This window comes from Homarus americanus, unplaced genomic scaffold (assembly GCF_018991925.1).
Source record: "Homarus americanus isolate GMGI-L3 unplaced genomic scaffold, GMGI_Hamer_2.0 scaffold41027, whole genome shotgun sequence".
Lineage (NCBI taxonomy): Eukaryota > Metazoa > Arthropoda > Malacostraca > Decapoda > Nephropidae > Homarus > Homarus americanus.
In genome coordinates, this window is record NW_024745073.1 from 5,261,742 (window position 1) to 5,289,527 (window position 27,786).

General features: G+C 42.5%; 1 protein-coding gene and 1 long non-coding RNA gene across 10 annotated transcripts in view; one reads left to right on the top strand and one right to left on the bottom strand.

Moving 5' to 3' along the window:
• Positions 1-14,151, bottom strand: part of LOC121878539 (collagen alpha-1(III) chain-like) — a 48,193-nt gene extending 34,042 nt beyond the window's left edge. For 7 of the 9 annotated variants that reach the window (XM_042384822.1, XM_042384827.1, XM_042384823.1 and 4 more), the window contains exon 1: positions 14,021-14,151. In XM_042384822.1, the coding sequence (XP_042240756.1) occupies positions 14,021-14,078 (58 nt within the window). In that variant the 5' untranslated portion in view covers positions 14,079-14,151. Of the gene's footprint in view, positions 1-5,775; positions 6,306-14,020 lie in introns of those variants that run through there. The other 2 variants (XM_042384820.1, XM_042384824.1) reach the window with 2 other exon arrangements.
• A 101-nt stretch (positions 14,152-14,252) lies between these two features.
• LOC121878542 overlaps positions 14,253-27,786 on the top strand; it is a 43,904-nt gene continuing 30,370 nt past the window's right edge. The window contains exon 1 of the long non-coding RNA XR_006091176.1: positions 14,253-14,958. This is a non-coding gene — a long non-coding RNA (uncharacterized LOC121878542). The remainder of the gene's footprint in view (positions 14,959-27,786) is intronic.

Genomic DNA, 27,786 nt, shown 5'->3' on the forward strand with positions numbered 1-27,786 from the left:
ATATATACTGTATTATACTTATTGGTATTCCTGTGTTCATTCTGGGCTAAGACTCGACGCCTCCTCTAAGTCCAGATCTTGATGCTAATACCAACATTATACTCCAGGGCTCTGTTAATCGTACACGGCATCTTCGTCTGCCACTAAATGTCCAGTCTTCTCTTTAAGGTCAAACACGCTTAGGTAAGGTGTTCTCTTCGCCTACACTACACACATATGGGGAGTTGTTTTGGTCTTGTTGTGATGTGAGTGTGTGTGTGTGTGTGTGTGTGTGTGTGTGTGTGTGTGTGTGTGTGTGTGTGTGTGTGTGTTGCTGTTATAATTGAAGGTATTTTTGTTCTTCAGCTGGCCCTCATAGTTAACAGTTAGCTGGTATCTCGGAGGTGTGTGGTTAACAAAGGGGGTACTGGTGAGAGTCCCGCTACCTCATCTGTGTTTAACTTATTAATTAACGGGCAGGTGGGGTGGGTGAGTGGAGGGGGAGACGGGAAGTGGGGGTGGGGGTGAGGAATAATGGGAGGGAGATTGAATTGTGAAGTGAGAGGTAGGGAGGGAGATGGAGAGAGGAGGTAAGAGGTGGTAAGGTTAAAGACCATTGACGAAAATTTAACAAAAAAATGAGTAATCATCTGTACTGTAGATTAGACACCTCAGCTTATTTCCCAACGCTAATCTAACCTAACTTAACATAAGCTCAGGTAGATAAAGGGTGTTTAATCATCAGGTGAAATAAGCTGGGATGCCTAATCTTCAGGTCATCCGAAATGGGAACTGGAGAGGACAAGTTAAAAGAGGGGGAGGAGGAGGAGGAGGAGGGGAACAGAGGAGGTGATGGGGTTACAGGGGAGAGGGAAGTGTGGGGAAGAGGGTAAAGGGGTGAGGGATAGGGAGGGGGGGAAGGGGTGACTTGAGGTTCAGGGTCACATCAGCCGTTGATAACCTGCCGGAAGTTGGGTGGTGGGGAGACCCGGGCGGCACGGAACGACTTGTGGCCGCCCACGCTGCTCCAAACCGCCCAAACCACCCACGCACGCCCACTCGAGATATACCAGATTCCTCACGTCACACCCACACGACGAGCACCCCGAGAGAGAGAGAGAGAGAGAGAGAGAGAGAGAGAGAGAGAGAGCTATTGCTGCAGGGGTCCACAGGTATACGCAGTCTTGGCTCGGGGTGAGTGTTGGAGGATGTGGGGGGATGAAGACTACATTACCTCCTCCTGCTTACTCCTGCTAGGGGAGGTGGATGCTCTTACTTCATTACTTCTCCCCTCCCCCCCTCACCCTCACCCTCATCCACTCCCTCATCCCTCCCCCTCAGCTACTTCATCCTATAATCAATCCTCTATTCCCTTCTGTTGTACGACCACTGAAGTACGACCATTAGTATACGACTCACATACGACCACTGTAGCACGACCATTAGTATACGACTCAGGCCTTAACATTCTCCCATCACACGAGTCTCTAAAGCATGTCCCACTGACCCCAGTTACACGACCCTACCCTCCTTCCCTCCCTCCCACTCTGATACTCTCCCTCCCTCTCTGTCAATTCTCCCTCCCTCTCTGCTACCCTCCTTCCCTCTCTGCCATCCACCCACCCTCCCTCCCTGTCACCTCTTGTATATACTTCAACTTAAGTTTCACCTATCCCGGACTCCCACTACTATATATATATATACTGTTCACTACGGCACTTGATCAACGATACCTATATACTATACTATTAACTGTGTCATCACTCGGGGTAATAAAAAACAGGCACTATAGAACGTTGAGCAGCTTATACCAGTACACGCCAGTCCTTTATCTTCACCGGTACGACACCAACTCTCTCTCACCAGTACTACACCACTCTCTCTCACCACTACCACACCACTCTCTCACCAGTAACATGACTCCCTCCTTACACCCGTAGTACAGGGGGGTTATTTCACCACCTTTCACCACCGTCTCATCACGCAGGACGACGCCACAGCAGTATCGTGGCCGCCTCCTCCCCCTGTGAGCCACTCCCATCACCCTCCATTAAGTCCACGCCAGTTAACCCATTGTGTCCCTCCCAGTCCGCCCCCAACCACACCCACGTCTACCATGCTATTACCGGGCCGCTACCAGTATGATACCAGTCCAACATTATAATACCAGGATAAGACCCTAACAATACCAGTATAATACCCACATACTATCACTATATACTGTATTACGTGTACGACTTTATTTTAACAATTATATAACATCTCGGATCCAACAGCTGATAAAACACCCCAGTTGTTGTGTAGTTAATGGTGTTTGTATACGCCCATGTTGTGTCCCAATCTGATGATCTAGTCGCTTACAGTCCAGGTTCAGATTTCAGATTCAGATTTACCCCACTCTACAGCAGACAACGCGGGGTCAACAGATAAAGTTCGTGTGGTGGTGTTTCATAGGGGTAGAGGAGGTGAGTCACGCACCAAACCCACGTCACTGTCATTAAATATCATACTATAATATTTTTCATTTAGATTTTGTACAAGTCTTTCGTTGAATTTTATACGCGAGATCCCTTACCCCCCCCCCCCTCCCCCCGTCAGGCCCACAGTGTTAACCCTCTCATCTACATTAATGTTATTGTGTGTAAATTTGGGTATTTATGGCTTTCCTACTTATGGTTGTCACTTAACTAAAGAAAATTAAGGAATATAATAATTTTACTGTGTGATGGATTACGGAGGTGTACTGTGTGTGTACTCTGGAGGGTGACCTGTGTTCAAGATGGGCGGGTCTAGTACACCAGGGGTAAGAAAAGTGGAAATATAAAGTATAGTGGAGTCAAAAGATGTGAAGTATGACCTACATTTAAAGAGGTTCAGTGTTTTATGAGGGCATCTTAAGGAGTCTCAACCCTGAACAGTCTCCACTTAACATTTTAAAATACTTATCGTTTTTATATTACTTATTTTTGCTCTATAACTGAAATTTATTAGTATTTAGATATATTTTATACCCTAAATATTGAAATTAGATGCTTCAATACTTAGCAACCCACCTCTAAGTCACCATGAACCATCACTGCACCACCATGACCCACCACTGCACCACCATGACCCACCAACCCACCACCATGACCCACCATCCCACCACCATGACCCACCACCACCTGCACAGTAGTTGTTACCCGCATGCTTAAACATAATTGCCAGCCCGCCACGATATCATCTTAGGAAATTATTCTCTATATCTTTCTTTCGTAGCTTTTGATAATGGATCTATTTTTCACGGTTCCAAGTCACTTTGAAGACAATTAAAACTTATTGAATGTTGGTGTGGATGAAGACTTGTGGCACTTTTGTTTAGAATTATGATAAAAACAAAATCTTACCAAGTTTTATGAGCTGTGGTGGTGTTACTGCCGAGCTCATTCTCACTGCCTTGTTGAAAATACCTGCTTCCTCTGACCTTCTATTCTTTATTTGTTTATATCTTTATATTAGTGTTTTCTTATCTGTGTAAAAATTTGGGATTCGATTTACAAATTATGCGAATGTGGGAGATATTACGTACGCTGGGGACGTCTAGGGTTCAGAAGCATCAAATTTACCCTTGCAACATTGAGGTCGAAAGTGACGTCATGGCTTTCATTGTGTTTTGTCCTCGTCAAACACATCTATCACCACACACCGAAATCGCTTGAATGGCACAGTGGTAAGATAATTATTATTGTTATTTTTTTCATACATTCATAAATTTGGTAATTAGTAACATTAGGATATCAAAACTTTTAGAGATGGGTGACGCTAAAATGTAATCAAAGAAGGAGTGGGGAAAAAATTAACGAGTGTTTCTCAGAACATGGAGTAGTGAACACCCTGTACATATCTGTCACCAGGAATAATATATTGTACTACATGGACGTGACGCAGATAACCAAATCAAAACAATGAGAGAAAACATGTATTATCAACAGCCTCTTAGCACCCAACGTTCACAGGAGGTAGGTGGATCTGTAGTGGTGTAATGGGTGGAATAAAGACGATTACCCTCGAGATACTTCACACCAGGATGTTCGAAGCTGGACATATTAAGTTAGGGTGTTGTAACTTGGACATTTTGGACCAGTTGGGTGTTGTAACCTGGACATTTTGGACCAGTTGGGTGTTGTAACCTGGACATTTTCGACCAGTTGGGTGTTGTAACCTGGACATTTTGGACCAGTAGGGTGTTGTAACCTGGACATCAGTTTGTTGTAACCTGGACATTTTGGACCAGTTGGGTGTTGTAACCTGGACATTTTGGACCAGTTGGGTGTTGTAACCTGGACATTTTGGACCAGTTGGGTGTTGTAACCTGGACATTTTGGACCAGTTGGGTGTTGTAACCTGGACATTTGGACCAGTTGGGTGTTGTAACCTGGACATTTTGGACCAGTTGGGTGTTGTAACCTGGACTTTTGGACCAGTTGGGTGTTGTAACCTGGACATTTTGGACCAGTTGGGTGTTGTAACCTGGACATTTTGGACCAGTTGGGTGTTGTAACCTGGACATTTTGGACCAGTTGGGTGTTGTAACCTGGACTTTTGGACCAGTTGGGTGTTGTAACCTGGACATTTTGGACCAGTAGGGTGTTGTAACCTGGACATTTTGGACCAGTAGGGTGTTGTAGCTTGAACGTTTTCGGCTTAGATATCATAGCTTGAAGTGTGCAATAGGTATAGTGAGTGTAGAGGTGTCGTGGTGGGTGTAATGAGGTAGCCAGCTGTAAAAAATATACTCTCGCAGGTGTAGAAGTGTGTCGTGGGTGGGTGTAGTGGAGGTTGGGGGGAGGAGGAGGTGTGTGCGAGTGTTGTTCGTACGAGCATTACATTGTCGGGTTGTAACAGTGTTGGGTCAAGGGGAGGAGGAGGAGGAGGAGGAGAAGAATTTGCACATCCTGTGGTTTATCACTTGACGACTGCCACCGCCCCCGACAACCCTGAGTGACTCGTTATTCTAGTTGACCTGACTGTTAACTGTTGCTGACCTGACTGTTAACTGTTGCTGGCTTGACTGTTAAAAATTGTTAGCCCGACTGTTAACTCTTGCTAATCTGACAATGAGTTGAAATTACGACAACTAACTTAACTGTTGCTTGCCTAACTCTGCCTCTCTTAGCCTCAGTTGACTGTTAAGTGATGATAACTGACTGCTAAGGCTTTATTTAATACAATGAACCCCGTCTGACTGTTTTAACCGTTGCTATCCTGACTGTTAAGTGTTGGAAACCCGACTGCCATATTAGTTGGCTGAGACTGGCCTGCTTGACCCAGTTGAAATTATCTGACTGTTTATGGCTTTACTTAATACTAGGTAACCGTTAGTGAATGTTAATTGATTATTGTAATGTTAAATGAGTGTTAACTGTTGGTATCGTTATCAGTTAAATTGACTGTTAATCCTTGATGACCCCAATGACCTAATTAGGTGTGAGTTAAGTGGAGCTGACTGGCTTACCTGACACGGTTGGCTGGTCGTGAGTGTAACCTATCTAATGCTCCGTATGGTAACTGGTGTACGCCTAACATAACTTTGAACTGTGAAATGAGTGACCGTACCCGACCTAATGAAAATTTGAATTGTTTTTAGCCTAAGCACAGGGACTGGGAGCTGTCTTGGGATTGACTAGAACTCTCCCACACATAAAATAGAACTGTTTTAGAGATGACTGTAATCTAAACGTTAGGTCTTTAAACAGGTGTAGATTTGACTGTAACCATGGTGACTGTGGAATGATTCAGGCGTTGTGTTTGACCTACCCAGGGTGCTGAGTCTGCTGTCCTTGGCAGTCATGGCGGCGGACGATCGGTCCTCTTGTTTGTAAACAAATCCTTGGCTGCCTTTGTCCTGAGATCACTCCTGACGACACTAAAAACTACACAGATACATTGTTGTGTGTCACGCTGACAGGGACACCTGTGACTTCAGCGTGACGCCCTTATCACGCATGACCACCACTAGGGGTAGCAGGGACACTTGGCACACTTGGGCACACTAAACATCTTTAACGACGCAACGTCAGGAGAAGGACTGCCACTTTCTCTTTGAGGTCAATGGCGGCAGCAAGTTGACCAGTTTGTTAATTTGTCCTTTCACTGAAATTGTACACCTGGCAGCCAGGGCACGTTGTTTTACCAGACAGTTTTAGGGTATAGGGTTATCCAGGTGGGCACAGCGCGCAACTACATGAGCGTTGCTGGGCAAGAGGTCAGACGATGCGCGCAGGAGCGAGAGAGCGACTGTGCAGAGCGGAGGACTATGTAAGCTGCGACTGCGCCGGCGGTGCTCCGTAAGAGGGATATCACCATCACCCGAGCTGCCTGGCACTCCGCCCCCCCCGCCATCACAACCACCACAGCCCACGCCCATACCTGCACACACAGGTTGTGGCACGCCCACGCCCCACGCCCACACAGCCACACGTCTACCCCGATACTTCCTCGTCTACCTCGACACAATTTGGGCAAATAACTTAAACTATGCACCACCTGACCCATGCTCGGAGAGGACAGGTGGTCTGTCCCAGGAGGTGGCAGAAGTTTTGGTCAAGATGACTAATAATAGCGAGATGTGTTATGGTAAGGCAGCAGAGTGGGAACACGGCCAGTGATCTGTCCTGCCTGGCTGGGGGCGACCATGGGTGTGCCCGGGGGTCCCTCCTTAGTACGCTGTTCTACGGTGCTGATGTCACCACCACCCTGGCTCACACCACCACCACCACCCTGGCTCCCACTACCACCACCACCACCTTCCTGGCTCACACCACCACCAAGGCTTACCCGTATAACTTTCCCCGAGTGGTCCTGGTAATGCTGTAGGTCCGCTTTACACACAGCTGTGAAAACCCTCTTCCCTACACCGCCCATCTACACTCCCAGCGGTGAACCCTCTACCCCACACGTTCCTGGTGGCTAAAACAATATACTTGATGTATTAGATATCCTCTTGATAGATCTATTTTTCAGTATTATGGACTTCCTTTTCAAAAAATATAACAAGTGATATCTTGTGTCTATATCTTTCCTGCCACCTTCTACACTTGTCTTATATCTTCCTTCTTTATTACTTCATCCCATCTGTGAAATTTCCCTATTCCTCTATCCATTCACACATCAAATAACTTGCACGTAAGATTTCTCCCCTTTATAAGCCCTATCATTTTGGACACCTGTGGAAAATAACTCCCCTGCCGTGGCCAAGTATACATTAAGAGGTGAGGCAGTCTTGGCCACAACACCTACACGCTTCTCACTAGCTCACCCATGTGTGTCACACCTGGACCTTTATCCACTTATGTATATTAATGATAAGTAACACACACACACACACACACACACACACACACACACACACACACACACAGGTGAAAACATGTATCTCTCTTACAGTGTTTACACTCGTATGTGTGTGTGTTCACGTGCCAGCACTCCTGCGAACCTGCATTCAAGTCAGACAGAGCATCGTGTGTTGGAGTTTTGTGAGGAAGAAGAAATATGACACTTGTGACCTTTACAATGTCCCTTTTAACTCGTTGATCCATTCCACCCCGGGTAGGACCTCCTCAATGGTCCTCACACGGTGGGGTCGAGTCATCGCTGATAATGTGGCGAAAAGTCACATAGCTAATGTTTTTGATGCACTTATGAGTGAAGTCCCAATATGTGTTGTGTGTGTGTGTGATGTCCTCCCACGGGTGAGCACTCCAGCTGCCAGTATTTAATTTTGTTCATTTGAGACAATTAGTGACGCAACACGTAAATATATCGGACTCGTTTCTAAACATAGAACGCTTGCTGACATTGGGTCTCGTCATCTTTGTTAAGGGGCTCTGATCGCCATATTGTGATCTTACTAAAGAAAATAAACTCAGACCTCTCTTGATACAGATGGACAATCTGTTTTCAAGTCGATCGTTCAATCAGATAACTTGTGTATGTTGAGAAAGTTGTAGTACCAGTTCCCTCTAAAGGGTGTGCGTGTCACTACTTGCATGTACTTAACTGTGTTTATGTGCGTGCTCGTCGTGTGGCTTTGTTTATGTGCACATGATTGCATGATTGTGTGTGTGTGTGTGTGTCTGAGAAATACTCGACACAGGGTTATGGTTGCCCTTCGCAAGGGTATTCTTGTTATCTTTCCCATAAACCTTAAAGCCACAATATACGATGGTGACCACTATTGCGTCAAAGTCGTAAACGTCACCTCCATCAGGGTTGGTGTATTGCCTGGCTCACAGCTGTGTGGCGAGGTTGCCGCGACGTGTTTGGTCTACGGTCATGGTCGCCCACATCCCACCAAAAAACATTCCCGCTGATTGTGCTCGTCTAAGCTAACCATGCTTTCATGACCATCTGTATTTTGTGCATTCTAGCTTAGTTTCTTCAATGAAACACCTAGTTACTGCACACCTAAACCCATATTTACTCTGTTAAACCTGTTAGCTGAAAGGTCTACTCTATTTTTGGAGCCTCTGCACGAAATTGGACTATATGGCGACTGTTTTTGTTCTAGAAATACTATTTACAAAACTATGATTTGAAGAAAAAAAATGTTTGAACCTAGCTTAATTTACAGTATGCGATATCGTTATAAATATTAGGTTTGCTTTTCTTAAAAATATCGTGTAATAATATACACCCTGTACAGAATTAGTACTATCATCAGTGAAACAGGCACTTGTCTCGTCATTTTAAGGCTACTCGCGATTTACATTAGTTATCGTTAAAACATTTTCTGTCAGTTCACGTCCACAGAAAACACCCCCGGGAGGAGCTATTTTCAGCCTCGGCGGTGAAACTCCCAACTTTCGAACGCCTTCATTATACAGTATGCCCGTAGTCATTTGATATTAGTCACTCATAAAAAACCTCGAAGTACAAGAACCTGTACACGTCAGGATATCTATCTTAAGGAGTTGTAAAGAGTTCTTAACATCTTCCACAACACACTGCGCTATTTCCTGGGGATCATTTTGTGCAGTATGATGGTGTGATTTTCCACGATACTGGACTCGATTCAGTAGCTCTAGGGCTCAGCGGGGCAGGGAAGCCGTGAGATACATTACTACACACAGTATTATCGTCAGTGTCTCTTTCCTGTCTTCTGGTTAACCCTGAACTTAGCAACAGTTAGTTACCACGCGCTGTATTACATGAAGCCGCTATAGGCCATACCTAAAAGACCCCTAGACTTCTGACTTCTGATGCTATGATGTAGGCTGTAAACCACCGCTACTTTACGCTGCACTCGTCCCCATGACACATATATATTAATTAATTTCAGAGTAAAACCCGCTTCCCCCCCTGGGAGGTGCTCCACCACACGGCAGTGGGACTCAGCTCACACGCCGGTAAAAACTGTGCTTAACCGTCATCAACAAAGCAAGTGCCATGTTTTACTGGGTTTATTTAGCCTGACATGGCAATCCCACGGTGTTTCCTGAAGACAACAATCGGTTTCTATCTCTACACACGCTGGTTTTCTCTTCCTTATATGTAGGTTAATTGTGTACACTTGTTTTCTACACCGTAATAAATGTTAAACTATTTCTTACTAAATTTCAAAAGGTTTCCCTCAGACAAACCTTAGTCGACGCAGTGTAACCAAACCTAACTTAACTTCACCTAATCTATCTTAACCTAAACTAATCTAACTCCCACCTCCCTTACAGCGTTAAGGTAGGGGGTTCGTAATCATCATGAAATCTGATTTATGTTCCTGCTTTAATATTGAAGGTAAAATTTCCCCCACTGTTTGAAACTAAAATTATCATGGTAGTATTTTGTCCTTCACTAACCAATAACTGAATCACGAATTAATTTTAGTCTCGGGGACGACGGTGGCCGTGTCTTACCGTGTGTGTGTTCCGCTTGATGTTAGACTCTTGGCAGGCGGGATATCTGACCATCTCAGTGCATATGCCCCGTCGTCCTGTCCTACGCCCCAGTGACTGCCATTACTTAGCTCACTGTGCCTCCTGTCAGCTTAACTCTATGTGTATCCCCTCCGATGAGCAAGTTCCCTTTAAAATTTCAAACTTGACCAGAATTATACCTCTTATAACCCCTATAGCGTCCACGTAGCCAAATTTATCCCATCCCAGTGAAGGACAGTTAACCTTGTGCCTCAATTCATCTTAATCACTCCCAGCCTGTCAAATCCCTGTCTAGTCTGTCCAAAAACAACTACTACGACAACTACCCTATTTTTATGCACCGCTGACGCTCGCCCGATTTATAATTATATACGTCTAACTAGATCAGTAAACCCAAAGTAGATGAATTGTGAATGTTAAATAATTATACTTAAATTATACCAAAATAACAACAGAAATATATTCTTCTTGTAGAAAATAATACCATCTACATTAAACTTTTTCTCGATGGAAAAATAATATCGTATATACATAAGTTCATTCGAAGATTCTTTCATCTGAGTCAACATGGCAGTCATACCCTCATAAACACACTCATTCCATTAAATATTATGGACCAATAAGTAGTTATTCGGACCTGTTAATCTAATGATCTCTGGCAAAGTTCACTCAGATGGGTCGATTATTTGTATTGACACTTAAGTAAACCTCTTTGATAAATGAGTGAGCATGGGAGACTACCTGCTGACACCACTTGTATGACCACAACCACAATCACTACCCACAATCACAACCACTACCCACAATCACTCACTATACAAACATCACAACCAGGACCGCACAAGTTCAGAGTCACACACCAACATCACCACACACCACCTGGGCAGTATGCCAATCCTCCAAGGTCAAGCAAGATGAGAGATTGTGTAGGCCATGACTGTGGTGGTGGGTGTGGGAGGTAAGCTGGGTGTGGGTGATGGTGGTGTGTGGGTGATGGTGGTGTGTGGGTGGTAAGGTGGGCGTGGGTGTGATGGTGGTGTAGGGATCTGAAGGGGGTCTGGATGGTGGTAAGAGGTGTGGGTTATCAGAGTAGTGTTAGATGATGGGTAGGTGGTGAAGATGCTGGTGTAAATATAGCTGGTGAAAAAGGGTAAGTGAGATGACGCGTGTTTGGTGAGAGTGGTGATGGGTGCTTGGATAACAGGGAGCATAGGGGTGGGCGGGTGATAACATGTAGGTATTCAAGAATAGAACGGTGTTTATCTTGGCTACATCTGCCACAACTATATGAATCTATGCCACTTACCGCGCCATATCTCGGATAAATCCAACGCAATTTAGTAAAACAACAGAAATTTATATTGTAGGAAAATATTGCAGCGCAAGGGAAAAACAGGGCACTGGAAATCCAACATTGGGGGCCCCTGGTGATTATGAAAGAGGGTGAAGAGTACCGCAGCCTCCCAAGGGAGACGGTGAAAGAGGGCAGCTCCCCCTGAGCGATCCCATCTCTACAACGACTACGGCACTGGCTTAGTGTGGGAGAGAGGCGCCGTGGTGTAGGGTCACCTGGTCAAGTAGAGTACTTGGCGCCGCATCTTGAACACTGATACTATGACCTCAGTAACCTCACATCTGCACAAAATGACTAGTTATGTTTCGTTAAAGAAATACCAGTTTTATCTGAGGAATGATGTAGGCAAAATACAAGACTTACAAGTTAGTTTCCTTCAGAAAACATTTTATTTTACTTTAAAACTGTATTATTTATGGAAGTACAAATAATATTCCTGCCTGGGAAAATTATCCATTATATACTATTAGTTTAAAAGCAAAGTTTTAAGTTAAATGAATTTTACAGCGCAGATGTTCATATACTGTATCATATGAGGGTTAACTCCCCTCCTATATATATATATATATATATATATATATATATATATATATATATATATATATATATATATATATATATATATATATATATATATATATATATGCAACTTGTTATTTGAATACGAGTTGGCATAAATATCCTTCATATTGTATATTTTGCACTATAAAGAAATTCATTTTCGTCTTAATTATTTGACGACTCTTACAATGTTGGTGGTGAATATACGTGAACGTGTTCATATATCTTATATATTTATAGTGGAAATCCAGTAGTGTCACGTGTGTTGTGCAGAATCTAATTTGTCAGGACTTTTTGTAGTACACGGTGTGTGCAGCTAACGATAATTTATATGTGAAAATATCACCTAATTTAATCTTGCCTTCTAAGTAGCTTATTTATACAGTAGTTCTAGGACCAGGCACTGTGCATAAGTGTGTCACAAAGAGAACCAAAAACTATACAAGTGATGTTCTCTACATTACTTCAGTAAGAGGCCCAATTATTTCACTATTGGTAGTCCTCTCTGGCCCACTGTAGGTAGCCTGCATGGTCGTCATCCCTGTTCTGGGAATGTGCCAATGAGTCGAGCCTCAGAGCTCTTGAGGATGCTTACAAGTTTTCCTTGTCTAGATACGTAGCTCCTAATACCAGGTCCAGTGTTACTTAGGTCACTGATTGAGATACTGATAAGTACCATACAGATTTTGGGCGGGATTTTCTAACTTGTTTAAACTGCGATAACGTCATTATTTTCTGTTCTAGGCTAAAGTAGGTTCCGATGCCCGCGACTGATCACCGACGTGTATTCTTATGTCATTCTGTTATTTGTTACGTCTGGTGTATTATAGTTACGGCGGATCACTTACATGTCTCCAGATGATTGTCTCAGATCTGACCAGAAAATGGCTGAATCGTGCGTATCAAATTGAGATTCGAAAATGAACGTTTAATTCAATGAACCAAAAGGATTATGGTAAATTTGGCAGAGTTCTGAATGACCTGTTTATTCCACATGGAGACAACAATACTGTAATTTACTCCGAAATGAGGAGAAATTATACAAATTATTATATAAACAAATGTATCCGTCTTTAAGTTATAAAACACTATCGCGGGAATATATTGAACTACGCTTATTTAAATGGCTTGATAGAACCTCGACAACAACATTCCCATCACTCCTGTCCCACACAGGCAAGGTCGAGCTCCCAACCTACGCACTTGTGAAAGATTATGTAATGTCATTAAATATGTATACACCCTATAAGGTTACCATCCGAGGTGCCTTTAGTTATCACATTCGTATCCAGATTATTTTTTGCCTGTGCTTACCCAAGCACCCAGGATAGGACGAAGTCAACAAGCAGGTTCTGGAATATGGGGCTCAACAGGAACTTGCCAACAAGGTAAGAACGTTTGTTATATATCTGGAAAAAAAACACACAAATAAACATGGAAATTAACCAGAAAATTTCATGTTTGTGTTGCAGTGAATACAAAATCGCTCAGCATATGATCTAAGCGAAGAGCCCTTTAAAACACAGCACTGTACTTCACCGACAGTGTTAGAATAATAGCATAGGACTTGTAGGCTTGCAACGTGTGTACAACCACGTCAACTGCTCTGGGTCTTGTCTGCTGGCTATGGTGTGGCCAACCTTTCCTTTTTTGCTCCATAATACATAAGGGTGCTGCTGGTTCTAGGAACAGAGTTAGCGATCATTTTACGGTGGTGTTCACTCTCGGGGAGCTGCCTCAGGGCACATCTTCCCTGGGGCGTCGGTTGCAGGATAATTGCTACGCTGGTGTCGGGTTATATTTATGAGGATATGGTTGAGGCGGTGAACGTCTCTACTGGTAGTGTAGAGATTCCCTGGTTCTCACGACTATGGTTGACGAGGAGCCCCTCCTTCACACAATATTTTAATTAATCGTAAAAGTAATTTTTGGCAATGCTGTATTTGGGATTTAAATAACTAGAAAATGTAGTGGTTGTTAAAGAACCATCTCTGCTAGTGACGGATTAGGTACATTTGTATCAAACGTTACAGCTTTAACCCCTTCACTACTGGACGCCACTTAATATTTTATTTGGTTAATGCCAGACTAGTTTATTCAGCAGAGAAACACACCCTTTGTATGATGCATCACATGTTAAATAGGATCATATATGAGCATCATGCCGAGGATAAAGGTTTATGAAATACAACGATAAAGGCCAAAATGTACTTACCCAGACGCTGGTCCCACTCCGTCTCGCGGAAGGGACTTTCCTGTAGTCGCTGTGACATTGTTGGTTCTTGATAAAGATAGCGCAGATCACCAGGTTTTAAACTTCACTCAGATGATTTACTTCAGCCAAACCGTTTCTCACTACTTTAATCTTTTAACAAAGTTTTCAGCCCTTAAGGATACGGCTGCCGAGCAGCGGCGGCCGCCTCACCACATGTTGATTCCCTCGTATCTCTGTGTCAAGAGAAAACACTCAGTTAATAATCTGCACAACAATGCGTATACACGTTCGTTGTTCCGTGACACTGTATATCCTAGTTGCGGGTGCGCGCAGTGTGTGTGTGTGCGTGTGTGACGCAAGACACTACTGAGTGGCAGGAGGGCTGAGCGTGGCGGGCAGGAGTGGAGGCAGCGTATGTGCTGCGGGTGGACTCAGCCACTCACTGCTTCACTACCCGCACTCCCTCCCGCACCGCCGTGCCCACACACGCAGGATACAACAGTTTTAATAGTGATGTCAGTTCACAGAAAAACATTAACAATCGAGTATCAGAGAAAGAGTACTGCATTGAGAAATAAAAAAGAATTGGCAGTTGTTTCCCAACTTATGGTCAGACTGCAGTGTTACAGTGCAATTTACTACTGTATTCGTAAATATTTTGGCAAAAAAGATTGAGGCAGGGATTGGTCAGCTGTATAATTAGGACCAGTCCCAGGCTGGCATGTAAAGACACTGACGTACTCTGAACCACAGTAGCCAGAACCTCGCTCTTGAAATGTGTTTCATTTAAAGAAAAATGAGCTCACTCACCTTTAACTCTTTCACGTACACAACATAACATGACAAATGAATGAGAAAATATTTAACAAAAAGAGTTCCTGAGCAATGAACACGCGCATCACCAGAAGTTAACACAGTACTGTACAGTTTAACTCTCGGTGAGTTCTATTTGTTTCTTGTGAACGTTGCATCATTGTTAGTATAGTACTGTATTACTCTAGGTCATACATATCTTTCTACAAGTTTCTACGTCACTGCCACTAATACCTGCTACTTAAGATTGTGCATTATTGTTAATAAAAACAACGATTTAAAGAGTAAACGCTGCGTTATTTCAGGTAATACTGAGAGAAGATTAAAGTCCGAGACATAGCAGATATTGTCTGGCATTTAACACAAGGCGTAAGCACCGCCAGACAACAGACACACCGTATCTGCCACTTTAACAGATGTCATTCATTGGTCGGTACAAGAAGGTGTTCAAACTATAAGTTGATTATCGTCAGGTATGTGAGTTAAGATTGCATAATGGCTCCATTTATCTGCCTCATTAACAAAAACATAAGACACGGTACTACTACTTGATGTATACTGTATATGATCGAAACACCCGAAGATTTAGTACATATTACTGTCAGAATATGCAAATGTATTATTATTATTTGTTCCGTCAGTAATCAGGTAACTCAATTAAATGTAGATAAATTGATCAGTATAAGATTTTTCCACATACAGTATAGTATATTTTGTCTTTAAATCTGTCCTAAACCAAACTCACGGCAACTCTCATTTCCTTGATCCAACTTTATAATTAATTCACTGTTAAAAATAAGTACTACATGAAAATATAAGAAACACTGGCGCCGTCGGGTCTATGCTAGTGCAATTGTCCTAAACACGGAGCGTCACGACTTGTATGTAGCGTCTCTTAAAACACAGAAGATGTAATGAATAAATATTGCAGAAAGACGATGCAACACGCCACATGCCAGATTAATATGTTTTTTTTATATTATTCCTGCAGGATGCACGTCTGTCTAACATACTCGATGCAATGTGCTATATGGGATGTGCAAGGTATCGTGGGTCTCGTGCCTGTGACAGTCGAGGGTGAAGGGAGGAGGAGGTGGTGGTAACAAGGTAGTATGTGAGGCAGGGGGAGTGCTTGGATGGTGGTGGTGGTGGTGGAAGGCGACCTTGAACACTGCCACCTCCACCAAGCCTCTCTGTATAAACCCCCACCTTCACCGTATGATCACCATCACCAACCCCACCACCGCTACCACCGCTAACAAATTCATCTCCATCACCACTACTACCACCACCCCAACAACAGTATCACGAGTACAACGAAATCACCACTAAACAACAGTCACCAGCAGCTTGCATTTGGAGTGCGATTTATGACGTACCTTAAAGCCGTCAAAATAAACACATCTGCTAGCACCCCACCTTACCCCCATGATACTGAACAGCGTCACAATACAGTACAGTACATGGAAATATAGATTATTGTCTTCCGTAATAATGCACCGTGTTTGAAGTTCAGTTTAAAATGTACAAAATACAATTACTGTCCGTTGTTACTATACGTGTCTTCCCTCAGGGACGCCAGAACAGAAATCGGTGAAGCGGGCTACTCCAAATTCTCGAGGAGTGTCTAAGGGGACGCTGCAGAATATTTCCTCTAGTTTGGGAAGCAGCTTAGCACACTTGGGACCGTTATTTAAGCAAAACTGTTTCAGCAACTATCCTCCTTGTACATATACAGACTTGTTTTGCTATTTCATGCATATAGAATACAATATTGGATATAATTTTGATAACGGAGAAGTATAGGTGAGCAAACAACGATACTATTAGGTACAGTACATTAGAGTATTGAAGGTCTAGGTAAACACCAGCACGGCGAGAGACCAGTACCTAGGCTAGACTGCAGTATCTAGAATTATGACTTCGGCAGCACTCTAGAACATGACTTCAGTATTTAGGTCTTTACTTTATATCTGGGACTCCACACGAGCGTCACAACAGACAACAACAGCAGCTTTTAGAGCAAGGTTAAAATCTTTAGGGCTAACCAAGTACAGTCTTGTTGTATCTCTTTAGTAAGCAGGAAAGGCAGTTGATTCAACACGATGAAAGTTATTAATGAAGAGGTCAGGGACCCTGGAAGTTGAGAGGTGTTCCCAGAGATGAAATTATGCGAGGGCAAAAACTGGACCCTCGCACCTAAGCATCACTAGCACGCTCACGCCAAACCCGCATGTAGAGCAGTATAGGCGTCTACATTATTAAGCTCACAGTTCATGCGTACACGCCACACGTTCACGTCAAGGACATTGATCACAAACATATTCGTAACAACGTATATAATTTAAGATTTCAGATTCGCCCTGCGAGGGGGCTAGTTTATTGGGCACCCCATTGCATCGTGTGCAAGGCGAAGCACAAAAGCGTTTACCGCTCCCAACAGGGAAGCAAGCGGAGTTCATGCTTGTCTTCTCGAATCATGCATTTAAGGGCGTAAGTGCCTGAAAGACCATGGATTTTATCAGCAAGTTACAGTCATATAGTGACAGGATGAGTGTGTGGAGGAGAATTCCCGATACAACACTTGTTTAGTTTATGGCAAGGCGTGTATATAATGGAAGTGTGTGTGTGTGTGTGTGTGTGTGAAATTAAACGCACAAGAACACTACGTTCGTACATCACAAGTACGAAACTCACCGAATTACAAACATATCCATAAATAAGTTTGGTGCAGATACATTTTACAGTTATACAGCATAATATAAACAAAGAAACATATAATGCATACACCACAGGGAAATAAACACAAACGCGGACAAAACAAATTATCTACATTTCAAGATTAAAGAAAGAAAGTGTACACTATAATGCATGACCTATATAACTGTCGAGTAGCAAGTTTATCTCTCTCTCTCTCTCTCTCTAACGAGGCTACTGGTGCCGTCACGATAACTCCACCATCTTGACCTTGATCCTGACTTCCTGCTGTCTAGTTCAACCATGACCTTTTTTCTACCACCTGTAGGGGTCACGGTTATTATTGGCACTACGTCGTGTATCATTCTATGAGAGCCATGGTTGTGCCCCCTTTAGTAGCCAAAGATGACATTCATATTAACTTGCATGGTGACAAGCCGTAGTGCACCCCTCTTGTGGCAGTGTTGACGAATCATGATCCACTTGCAGTAATCGACCTACCACTCCGTTATATACCCCTTCAAGACTTGAATTACCAGGCATTCTAACTCAGAGTAACTTGATATTAAGATGTTAATAACTGGGAGGTAGCGGGAGGGTGAGGGCACACAGGGCGGGACTGTACCCATCCTGGCCGCCTTCCCACAGCTCCCGCCAGTTGCGCCCGGGGCCTCTCGTCACCACTACCTGTGTTGTTGTATTGCTTTCCTTCCCAATTTATGTGGCATTAAATATATAGACACGTGTGTAATCCAATACGATATATTTATAATATGACAAAAATGTATTCTTTCAAATTTTAATACATATATAATTATTATTGAAATTACAGCTTTTGTGACACCACCTTTTAAATCTCCCTTTAAACTGACACACTTTTCAGCCTTGGTTAACCAGATCTCGGACAGCGTCCACTCTGAGAAACTGTTGACCGAATATAAACCAGAGCAACACCTTGCTGAATACATTGACTTCTCTGTCGAGGTTAATTGCGTGGAATTAGGGCAGGAAATACGTCATTAAACATCTTGCAATGATGCATTGACATTTCTACGAAGTCATAGGTTCACATTCAAATACTGTACCTCGATAATGTAAGATAGGACGGGCAACGAAATGTCAGTAACTGACAAGTACACCTTTAAGAAACTCCCGATCTTTAAAACGATTGATAACTTTTTTTAGTGTAAAGATTACGGTGACTCAAAATATTCAGCTAGTATGTGTTTACTGTTATGTCGGGTTTATATATTGTTAAGTCCATGTTCACACTGAGGAAGCACGCCAGGTACTTTTGATCTTTATTTTACACTTGCCTCCCGTTTGAGAAGTTTTTAAGTTTTGAAAATTATACATGAATGTGATATGATCAAAATACTAATGCAAGACATCAATGGTTCTTTATGTTTGAAAAATCTGTCAGTTACTATTTACACATTTAAAAACGGATATATTATTCTCATTACTAAATGCTGTACATAAAAAAAGACGAAATTTACAGGTATACGGCAGAAACGTGTTGGCTCGGTTTCAAAACAATATATTAAGAAGTGTTGACAGGTGCTAATCTTACGTAAAGGAAACCCCGTGCCTCCCTTCACCACCATCACCCGGCACAGAATGTTTGTCAGCAGTAAAGAATAGCCTAGACCCTCGGCGACTGTACAACCATAAACAACTACAATAAGAGAAAGTTTATATTCAACAAAAGGCGGAAATATAAGGTTTTGTATATTTACCTTTGGCCATTACCTGAGGGTTTTAATGGCAGGTAAATTTGGGATCAGTAAACAGTTTGGTTGTTGGCCGTAGGCGGGAGCTGCAGGGTGACAGATGACCACACCACAACAAACACCTGTTTTTGTTCAGACGCGCCAAGAAAGGCTTTAAACTCCCCTCGCTCTAGTTTCTATCATTCTCACATTACAGATTTCTTCCATACACCGTTTAAAAATCTAAGTGTGACTTTTTTTCCTTTTTGTTTACAAGCCGGATTGGAATGACGTGTTTACCTTCATATCCATGTCAGTTTACGCCAGCAAATCTTTTCACATTTGTCGGCAAGGAAATGTTTTTCAACAAATGTGCCGCAGGAAAAGATGGTTTTGTTTTGAAAAACATGAAGCTCTATCCTTTTTCGGATGCCTATATCTGCTTTCAGTTTAATTCGAAATTCTGAATTAAAAGTTTTTCACCTATAGAATTACGTGAAGATAAATTTGTCACAAGTGTAGCAAGTTATTTTCAGGAATAACGATTCTAATTTCGTTATGTTTAACACTAAATAAACACTTAATGTAAGTTGTCTCTTTAAAGAGAAGTATACATGGCTTTTAAGAATCTCACAATGGCAGCAAAAATATCGGAGAATGATGCGTTTGCTGGGTTTATGTGGCTGGAACTATACTGTGCTGACTGGAAGTGCTGGATGAGGTGGACGAGAGGGAGGACGCCCGTGCCTCCCCCCAGGATAATAGCACCCTGGAGCTACCTCGTCTATTCCCACTGGTGACTGCATACGTACATTAGTGCTTGCCAACTTTGGTTAACTGGGTCGGACCACAGGCGGCGCTCCTGGTCATAGCCAGAGGTGTAAGCCCTCTTGGAACTGATGTAACAATTATCGGCAGGTGGTGGCCTTGCTTCAAGCTTTGAGAACATAGAACAAATGCCCCTGTAACACCGAGTACTACACCGAGAACTGGTACAAATATAGTGAACACATCATGGATAGTTAAAGCTTGTGAGGAAGTCAAGACTAGATGCTTCCAATAAGAGGTCAACATAGTTATGATCAAACTTTAGTTAACGTTTTATAAGTGCGTCAGCCAGCTAGATAATCGGATTAATCTCGACCGTCTTATTAACCAGAAAACCCTCTTAGATCTAGAAGAAATAATCTCCAGCGTGGACCGGCCCTCACTAATGCCGTTTATAATGGTCATGGTTACGCTTGTTCTTCCCACATATTATATTATTGCGTAACAAACAAATAAAAATAAATATCGGTAGCTTATTAGCTTGTCGAACATGTGTGTTCATTTTTATTTGACGTTTCCTTATTTCTGGGAAGCGCTTACTAAGTGTGTAATGTTGAACCAAACCGAGTCTGTACGTGAGACCAGGCTCCAGATCAAAGCCCGATCCCGTGACCCCAACACACCTCTGGGAATTCCAGAGCGATTTTCGCGGAGTTGCAGCTCTAATAAAGACACTTTATTTTGGTATTGTATCAGCTGTATCTTCAATATTTCCTTTATTTATGGTAACATTTAAATTTACGTGAGTTTTGTTCCTCTAAGTTTCCAGTGGTAATGTTTGGGCCACGGTGCAGTTTTCTGAACACATTTCATTACAGACACACACACAGAGTGAAACGTCATTTAACGATGTGTGGTATTGTACCTTTGTATTATCGTTAAGGGATTACTGTCACTAGGTGTGTGTGTGTGTGTGTGTGTGTGTCTTGGTTCACTGACACTATAACTTAGACTGACGAGGCTGGGAGCTATGTGGAATAATTGTTGATGGGAGTATATGCCACAGCCGAGACGGGGAACAAAGGTATTTTAAATTTGAAGTTTCTGAACCAACTCCGTCCTATTCAATTGTCATTAGAATCCACCAACGAATATTTGAGTGAAATAAGGAAGTTGTAGTCTACATGTCTATGGGTTGTGAGGGAGGAAGGTACACACGGGGTGGAATAAGTGGGGCCTGAAATAACCATGTGTGTGTGTCTCTGAAAGTTAGGCTTGGCACGTCTGCTCGCTCACTCGGGAGTTGGCAAGGCTGGAGCTTGCTTATTTATCTTCTTATAGGTAAGACTTTTTCCCCAGAGAGTAATATAGTTGTAAGTCAGTTCAGTAAATTCAGCTGTGTTTATATGAATATCTCGGTGGTTGTACAGTATAGGTCGTGTTCTTCCGGATCAGAGCGAGCTGTCATCTGCCTGTGCTCCAGCGATGACACTTAGAGGTCGCCACCCCTCAACAGAGAAGAACTTGTCCAGATAAATATAGCTGAATTTATCACATTAATAATAGCACCATAGCTTCAAGATTTGTCATTCTCTTTTGGACGTTCCCGGAAATCCCTGAGTTTGGTTTGTCTCTCTTAAATTAAATATCCCCATAGCAACATTGCAGCCTTAGCCCTTACCTCTCTACTCGACCCAATCGTCCTTGCCGAGAATTTACGAACATTCCTAAGGGGGTTTTCTTTCCATTGTTTTCTCGCACGAAAATGTTTGAGAAATATTATATATATATATATATTTTTTTTTTGTAAGAGCTGGTGTGCCACATGTTCTATCTCGACGTCATATCTTTACATGAAGTACTACTCATAAATTTTTCCTCGAGAGTAGTGGGAGGGAGGTTGTGGGGGGCTAACAATAGGGCACCAAGTCATCGTCGACTGTTTGTGGTGAGTCAGGGCCCCTTCGGCGTCATCCTCACACCACTGCTACTATAACCTACTGCACTGTCACCAACCACCGGGAACTATCATTCACTCGCGGGTGTTTTAGGGCAATGTTTCAGTTATCTGGGAGCTTTTTTTTTTACCTGCGGTCCTCTGTCAGGTACTAAGGGATCGCGTTCAAGTATTCAGGTTCCTTGTTTAGGCATTTGGAGTCCCTTTCAAAAACCCAGAGCCCGCGTCGGAGTGCTCTGATACCTCATTCAAGCTACTGGGATGTCCTTTTAAACATCCAGGTATACCATGGGGATGACACTCACTGGACCTGTAGGAAGACCAGATATTGAGAACTTATAGAATTATCCAGTATCAGGCAATCACTCAGAAAGACTCCAGGCACTTTAGGCCGTGCTGCAAGCCACAACACGTCACTGGGGTACCTCAGAAATCCAGGGGAATACGTCATCCTTCTCAGAAACTGTACGTCAGTGATCTTGTCATGTTAGCGGGTATCAAGGATGCCACGTGCCCACAGGACTCGCTCTAGGACAGCCATACCGAGGTAATTGTCGTGGGGGTCGCGTGACTCATGGGATGACGTCACTCACCACAGGTCTACCACAGCTGCCCTCCTGCTGCCGCCGCCCACCTAGCTGGCTTGACGCATTAAAGGCATTATCACTGTGTCATGTCCCGGATGCTCTCTGTTTCTCAGTTTTATAGAAACTACACATTTATCATTAAAAAAATCCTCAGACAGAGCAGCAATCTACTAGTGAATAAGAAAGACCATGATAAGAATTCAACACTCCTCATTCCTTCCTCCAACCGCCGCTGAATCCACGTCATTATAGTGATTATCAAAACCGGATTGACTGGTATAATACCATATCATATAAAAACTGACACACTCCTTTGGAAACGTTGCCTCGCCCTCGTTGACCGCCAGCAACCACAGGAGCAAGGGAGGTTCACGGGCGGGATCGAGACTACCCCGAAATAACCCGCCGCTGGTGGAGGTGGTGAGTGTTGTCTCGCGCGCCTGGTTAGAGGTTGGGGGTGCTGTCACCTGTGTGCGTCTTTGTCACCTGTGTAGTCTGAATGTTTTGTTTTTGTGAGTCTGGGAAGTTACCACTGTCAGGGATAAGAAGCAGATGGTGGTGTATACTTGTGTTTGCTTACCTGTTACCTTCAGCGGAATAGTTATGATATCCAACAAAGAGTTTATAAATGACAAAATATATCCCCAAAAGAGCTGGCAAGGATAGCGAAGGCGTTAGGTAGACATTAACCTTTGAGAGAGCGCACGAGAACAAAAACAACAGCTTCCCCGGAGCTCATCGCTATAACAAAACGGGAAAGGCAGTCAGGGGATGACTTGGTAAAGGTCGTAGACTTGACATTATAAAACTCCTACACTTGGATGAAATATCAGATGAGCAGTCCATCACGAAGATACTACGAATCATTCCTGCGGCCTGGCGAGCGGTGAATCATTCAGAGTTGGATTAAATTTCTGTATTGTTTGGGTAGAACTAACGATTTAAGAGTAACTTTAGCTGAGATGTAATTAAGGCTTTCCTAATACTCATTTGGCGATGGTGACGTGTGATTGTGACGTGTGATGGTGACGTGTGATGGTGACGTGTGACTAAGTACCTCTGATGATGGTGGAAATATTTTGATTTGGTGATTACAGATGTGTGTAAATCGTTAATGATGGCGGGCTAACGGCAGTGTGGCTTGAAAACACCTCTGCATTCTTGCTTTTACAATACATCTCTGATCCTTCGGGGAAAATAAGTCGAGACCAGCCAGAAATGTTTACAGAGATGAAATTTTAAAAATTGTCAAAACTCCGCTCTTACTAAAACCACAGTGACACACAAAACAATGGCCGTTCCACTCTAGTGCTTCTTAAAAGCTACTTGAGGCCTTATACCTGGTGGGTGAGCTGGCTGATGTACGTACGTTTGTAAAGGCGGGAAGGTTTGTCTACTTGGTGTGGGCTAGTGTAAACACGGCTGTCTGGCTGCCTGACCCTAAGTTTGGGTCTTTGTTTTCTATAGCCATTTACATAGACGTTTCTCGCGCCCTTCACCCCAGTACTTATATTTACACCATTCACTTCGGATTAACGATGAAGTCTTTAGTCTGAAAATTTGACTTTTATTCTGAAGGTTTACTTATTAACTATGGATAACACGCCGACTGCTGCATAGTATCCCAAACTAACATAGTGTTTACAAAAAGGAAGGAAAGCGGTTACAAGTATTGTTTCAAGGTTAAATATTCCCTGGGCCAAGTTTATGTTGCCCGATCAATCACGCCCCTGAAGGTATGTTTAATGGCTCTTGTAAAGACTGTTTACCAGGCAGGTCGCAATACGTGTACGCAGGAGCCTAGGTTTATGTACACCAACAATGGCTACAATATAAAATGAAATTGCACTCGTGTAAACACTAGCGCTATGTCATCCTATTATACTGTTCAACATGTCTGTGTGAACGTCTTTCAGTTATTATGTTGTAAAAGACGAATTCAAAGGAGTATTGCTTCAACCATTGTAGTGTGGAGGAACTATACAGCTGTCGTGTCCCTATCTGATTGTTTAAATTTTAGGGAGTGAGCGAGGTGCCAGGAGAACAGGTCTTCACCACTCCCTACGTATACTGTCTGTCTTTGTTGACGCTGTAAAGGACTCCAAGGTCGAAGTATTGTATTGTTGCATATTACTCTAAAAAATGTCATTGTTTATTGTTTTACACGAAACATGAATTTTTAGTGAAGGATTATGACCGTAATTTGTACACGTGATTTCCGTGTTATTTACCTCCATATCTACCACAAGTTAAAGGGTCCTGGTGAAGTGACTTGCAGTAGTTCAGGTGATCATTCATCATCACCAACTCACCTGCCCATCACCGTTAATTAAAGCAGGTTGAGTAGGGAAAGAGGCCACAGTCTTACTCTCAGTTATCATGGCATAATACATTAATAACTGTTATTCCTTACATGTTAGTTATATTGTTATTAGTTGTAGATGGATGTTAGAAGGTTTCATCTTGTCAGTTAATGCTAAAACACAATGTAGGTTAAATTTATTAGTGCAATCTTCTTCCTTGTTCAATTTTATGATGATGGTGGTTATCTTAATTGTTCTGTATGAGCGAAAAATTTATATTATTTTTTATTTTTTGGGGGCAGGAAATTGCTAGAGTGAAAATTGCCCCAGAATGACTTTGTCTTTTTACGTATATAAGAACACTTCCTATTTTTTCTAAGAGCACCGTGTAACACTGCGGCCAGAGACAAGACAGCGTCACGTGTGATAAGTTGAATGGTATTATTTTCGTCAATCATGATGTACCGTGTTATCTCTTAGGTGTACTTCTTCCTCAATGTAAAATAAATGAATGAATCACAGCTGTATAGAACATGTTGAATCAGAGTATGTGTGTGTGTGTGTGTGTGTATAAATGGTCTTACCGTATTGTTCATTCATAGTTTCTTCATTTGTCATACACTTTTAGGGATTAAGAAATATAACCAGTGACTCAGGAAGATCGGCTGAACACAAGTACACATTGACTTCCTCTTTGTGAGTAAAAATGAAATTATATAATATGAAAAATTCCATTCAGAATTCTAAATTTAAAACTAATATGTTGGGGAAATATTTTAGGGGATGACTTCTATAAACCCTGGCATGAAGTTGGCCGGTTTACCCTTGTCTACCCGTACTCAAGGGTGCAGATATCGTACTCAAGGGTTAACATATCATACTCAATGGGATATGACATCGTACTCAAATGGTTAAGACATCGCACTCAAAAGGGTTAAGTCAGTGTCTGTGAATATACACATTAGTCTTCATTGTTTGTCGACGGGGTAAACATTCCCTTAGCAGACAGGTCCTGGTGACGAGACAGTGTGCATCTTATCCTTTACCCTTATATAGGCTCCTTACTTTAAGCTACACGGTGCTCTGGTAAGCTCACATAACACACCAAGGCCCAAACACATCACCTTCTGTCTTTACTAAATTCATTTGTAAATATTTAGGGTTTGTTTAGAAAGTCGATACTCTTAATACATGATCTAGGTGGTGTAAGACGATTTATTTTATACGTGAGAGGTTTATACATCCTCCTGGTCTGTGTTAACAAGGTTCCATCTACCGCGAAGATTAGTGTCGTTTTAGAGGGTGTCACCACTACACCCTCGTGGCTGTCTGCCTGTCAGATGTTAAATATGTGTGTTTATGCAAGGTATGATGAAGATAGTTTGTAAGCGACACCAACCGCCAAAACCAACACGGCTACACAACCAACTTGTTGTCTCCGCGGCACCTCCAGATTCCTCACCTCTTGCAGCAACACAAACGCAATTGCTCGGTTTTTCAGCTTACACAACACCGTTCACAGTATACTACGGAAACATCACTTATGCGTTATAGGTAAAGAGAAATCAAAATCGAGCATTTGAAAAAGGGTGTAAAAGCGTCCATAGAGATGCCTCGACCATTGGATATAGCAGAAAAAAGTGTGACCATTCCCCCAGCTTGTTATTCTAACGGGATGGAATGCACAACCTGAAGCAGCTACTCACCCTCCCTCAGGAGATAAATTTTTACGTAACAAAAAACTGTTTCTTGAATATTCAAGCGGAGTTATTATCTTATGAAAGCTTCTTGGTGTACGATGCTTGTTAGAGGGCACCAAACACTACAGCTTTTACAAATTTTTCAATAATCCCGAAACACGAAACTTCGACGTTACTGAAATAGATCTGCTGAATTCTTTCCCTTAGGAACAGAGAAAAGAACTAACAGTGGTAACACCAGTACTGGGTTATATTTATGGACAGACACGCTTTCATATAGGAGTCACGTGCCCAAGATTCGCCTTAACACAAACTGATTGGTGGACAGCAAGCATACTTGTAACTGTACACAAACAGTGAAGCAGATAGACAACCCCCACCCCACACACACACACTTACGTACATTAGTCATGTATTATTCAGTATTGTTTTAAAGATCACAATGTTGTGTCCACCTGAACTGTGGCTGACCTTGGCGACGTTTGAGGGTAAAGTGTCCCACAAAATCTTACATCTCGGACTCCTGTATATACGTATCTACCCGAGACTTTCAACCATACAGCATGAGAGAAGACCCTAAGACAGGGAAGTAGATGCGATACGGCAAATATTTGTTTGGTATACGACTGATTTTCGAACATATTGCATCACTGCAGTGGACCCGAGAATATATATATATATATATATATATATATATATATATATATATATATATATATATATATATATATATATATATATATATATATATATATATCTAGTGGTGCTAAGGCTTATATTACCGCTAATATATTGAGGATTATTCACCATGTGTATATTCAAGAAACAAACGAAAGACACTGGAGAGGTTATTTGCACAAGGTTATCAAAATTTCGACCCTCTTAGCATTAAAAGAGGGAGTGAGGGAATGGTTGTCGTCAAGAATTATATCTGGACGGGTTCATTGAGTAGTTGTAGTTGTTGTGCTTACGTAAACATTAAATCATGGCCGCCAGACGACGACGAGGGAAGTTCGACTGTTTATGCCCGGATTTTTACAAGAATTTAGAACGTTTTGGCATGGGGCGATTTTCTAGCTAAGGATATTTCAGCCTGAATATCTTAAACCTGGGACATATGTCAGTCTGGATGGTTCAACCTAAGACCTTTTTAGCCTCTACGATTAAATCCAAATCATTTCGACTAGTGAGTTTCCAAACCATGCTAAAGCAACCTACAACTCTCCAAA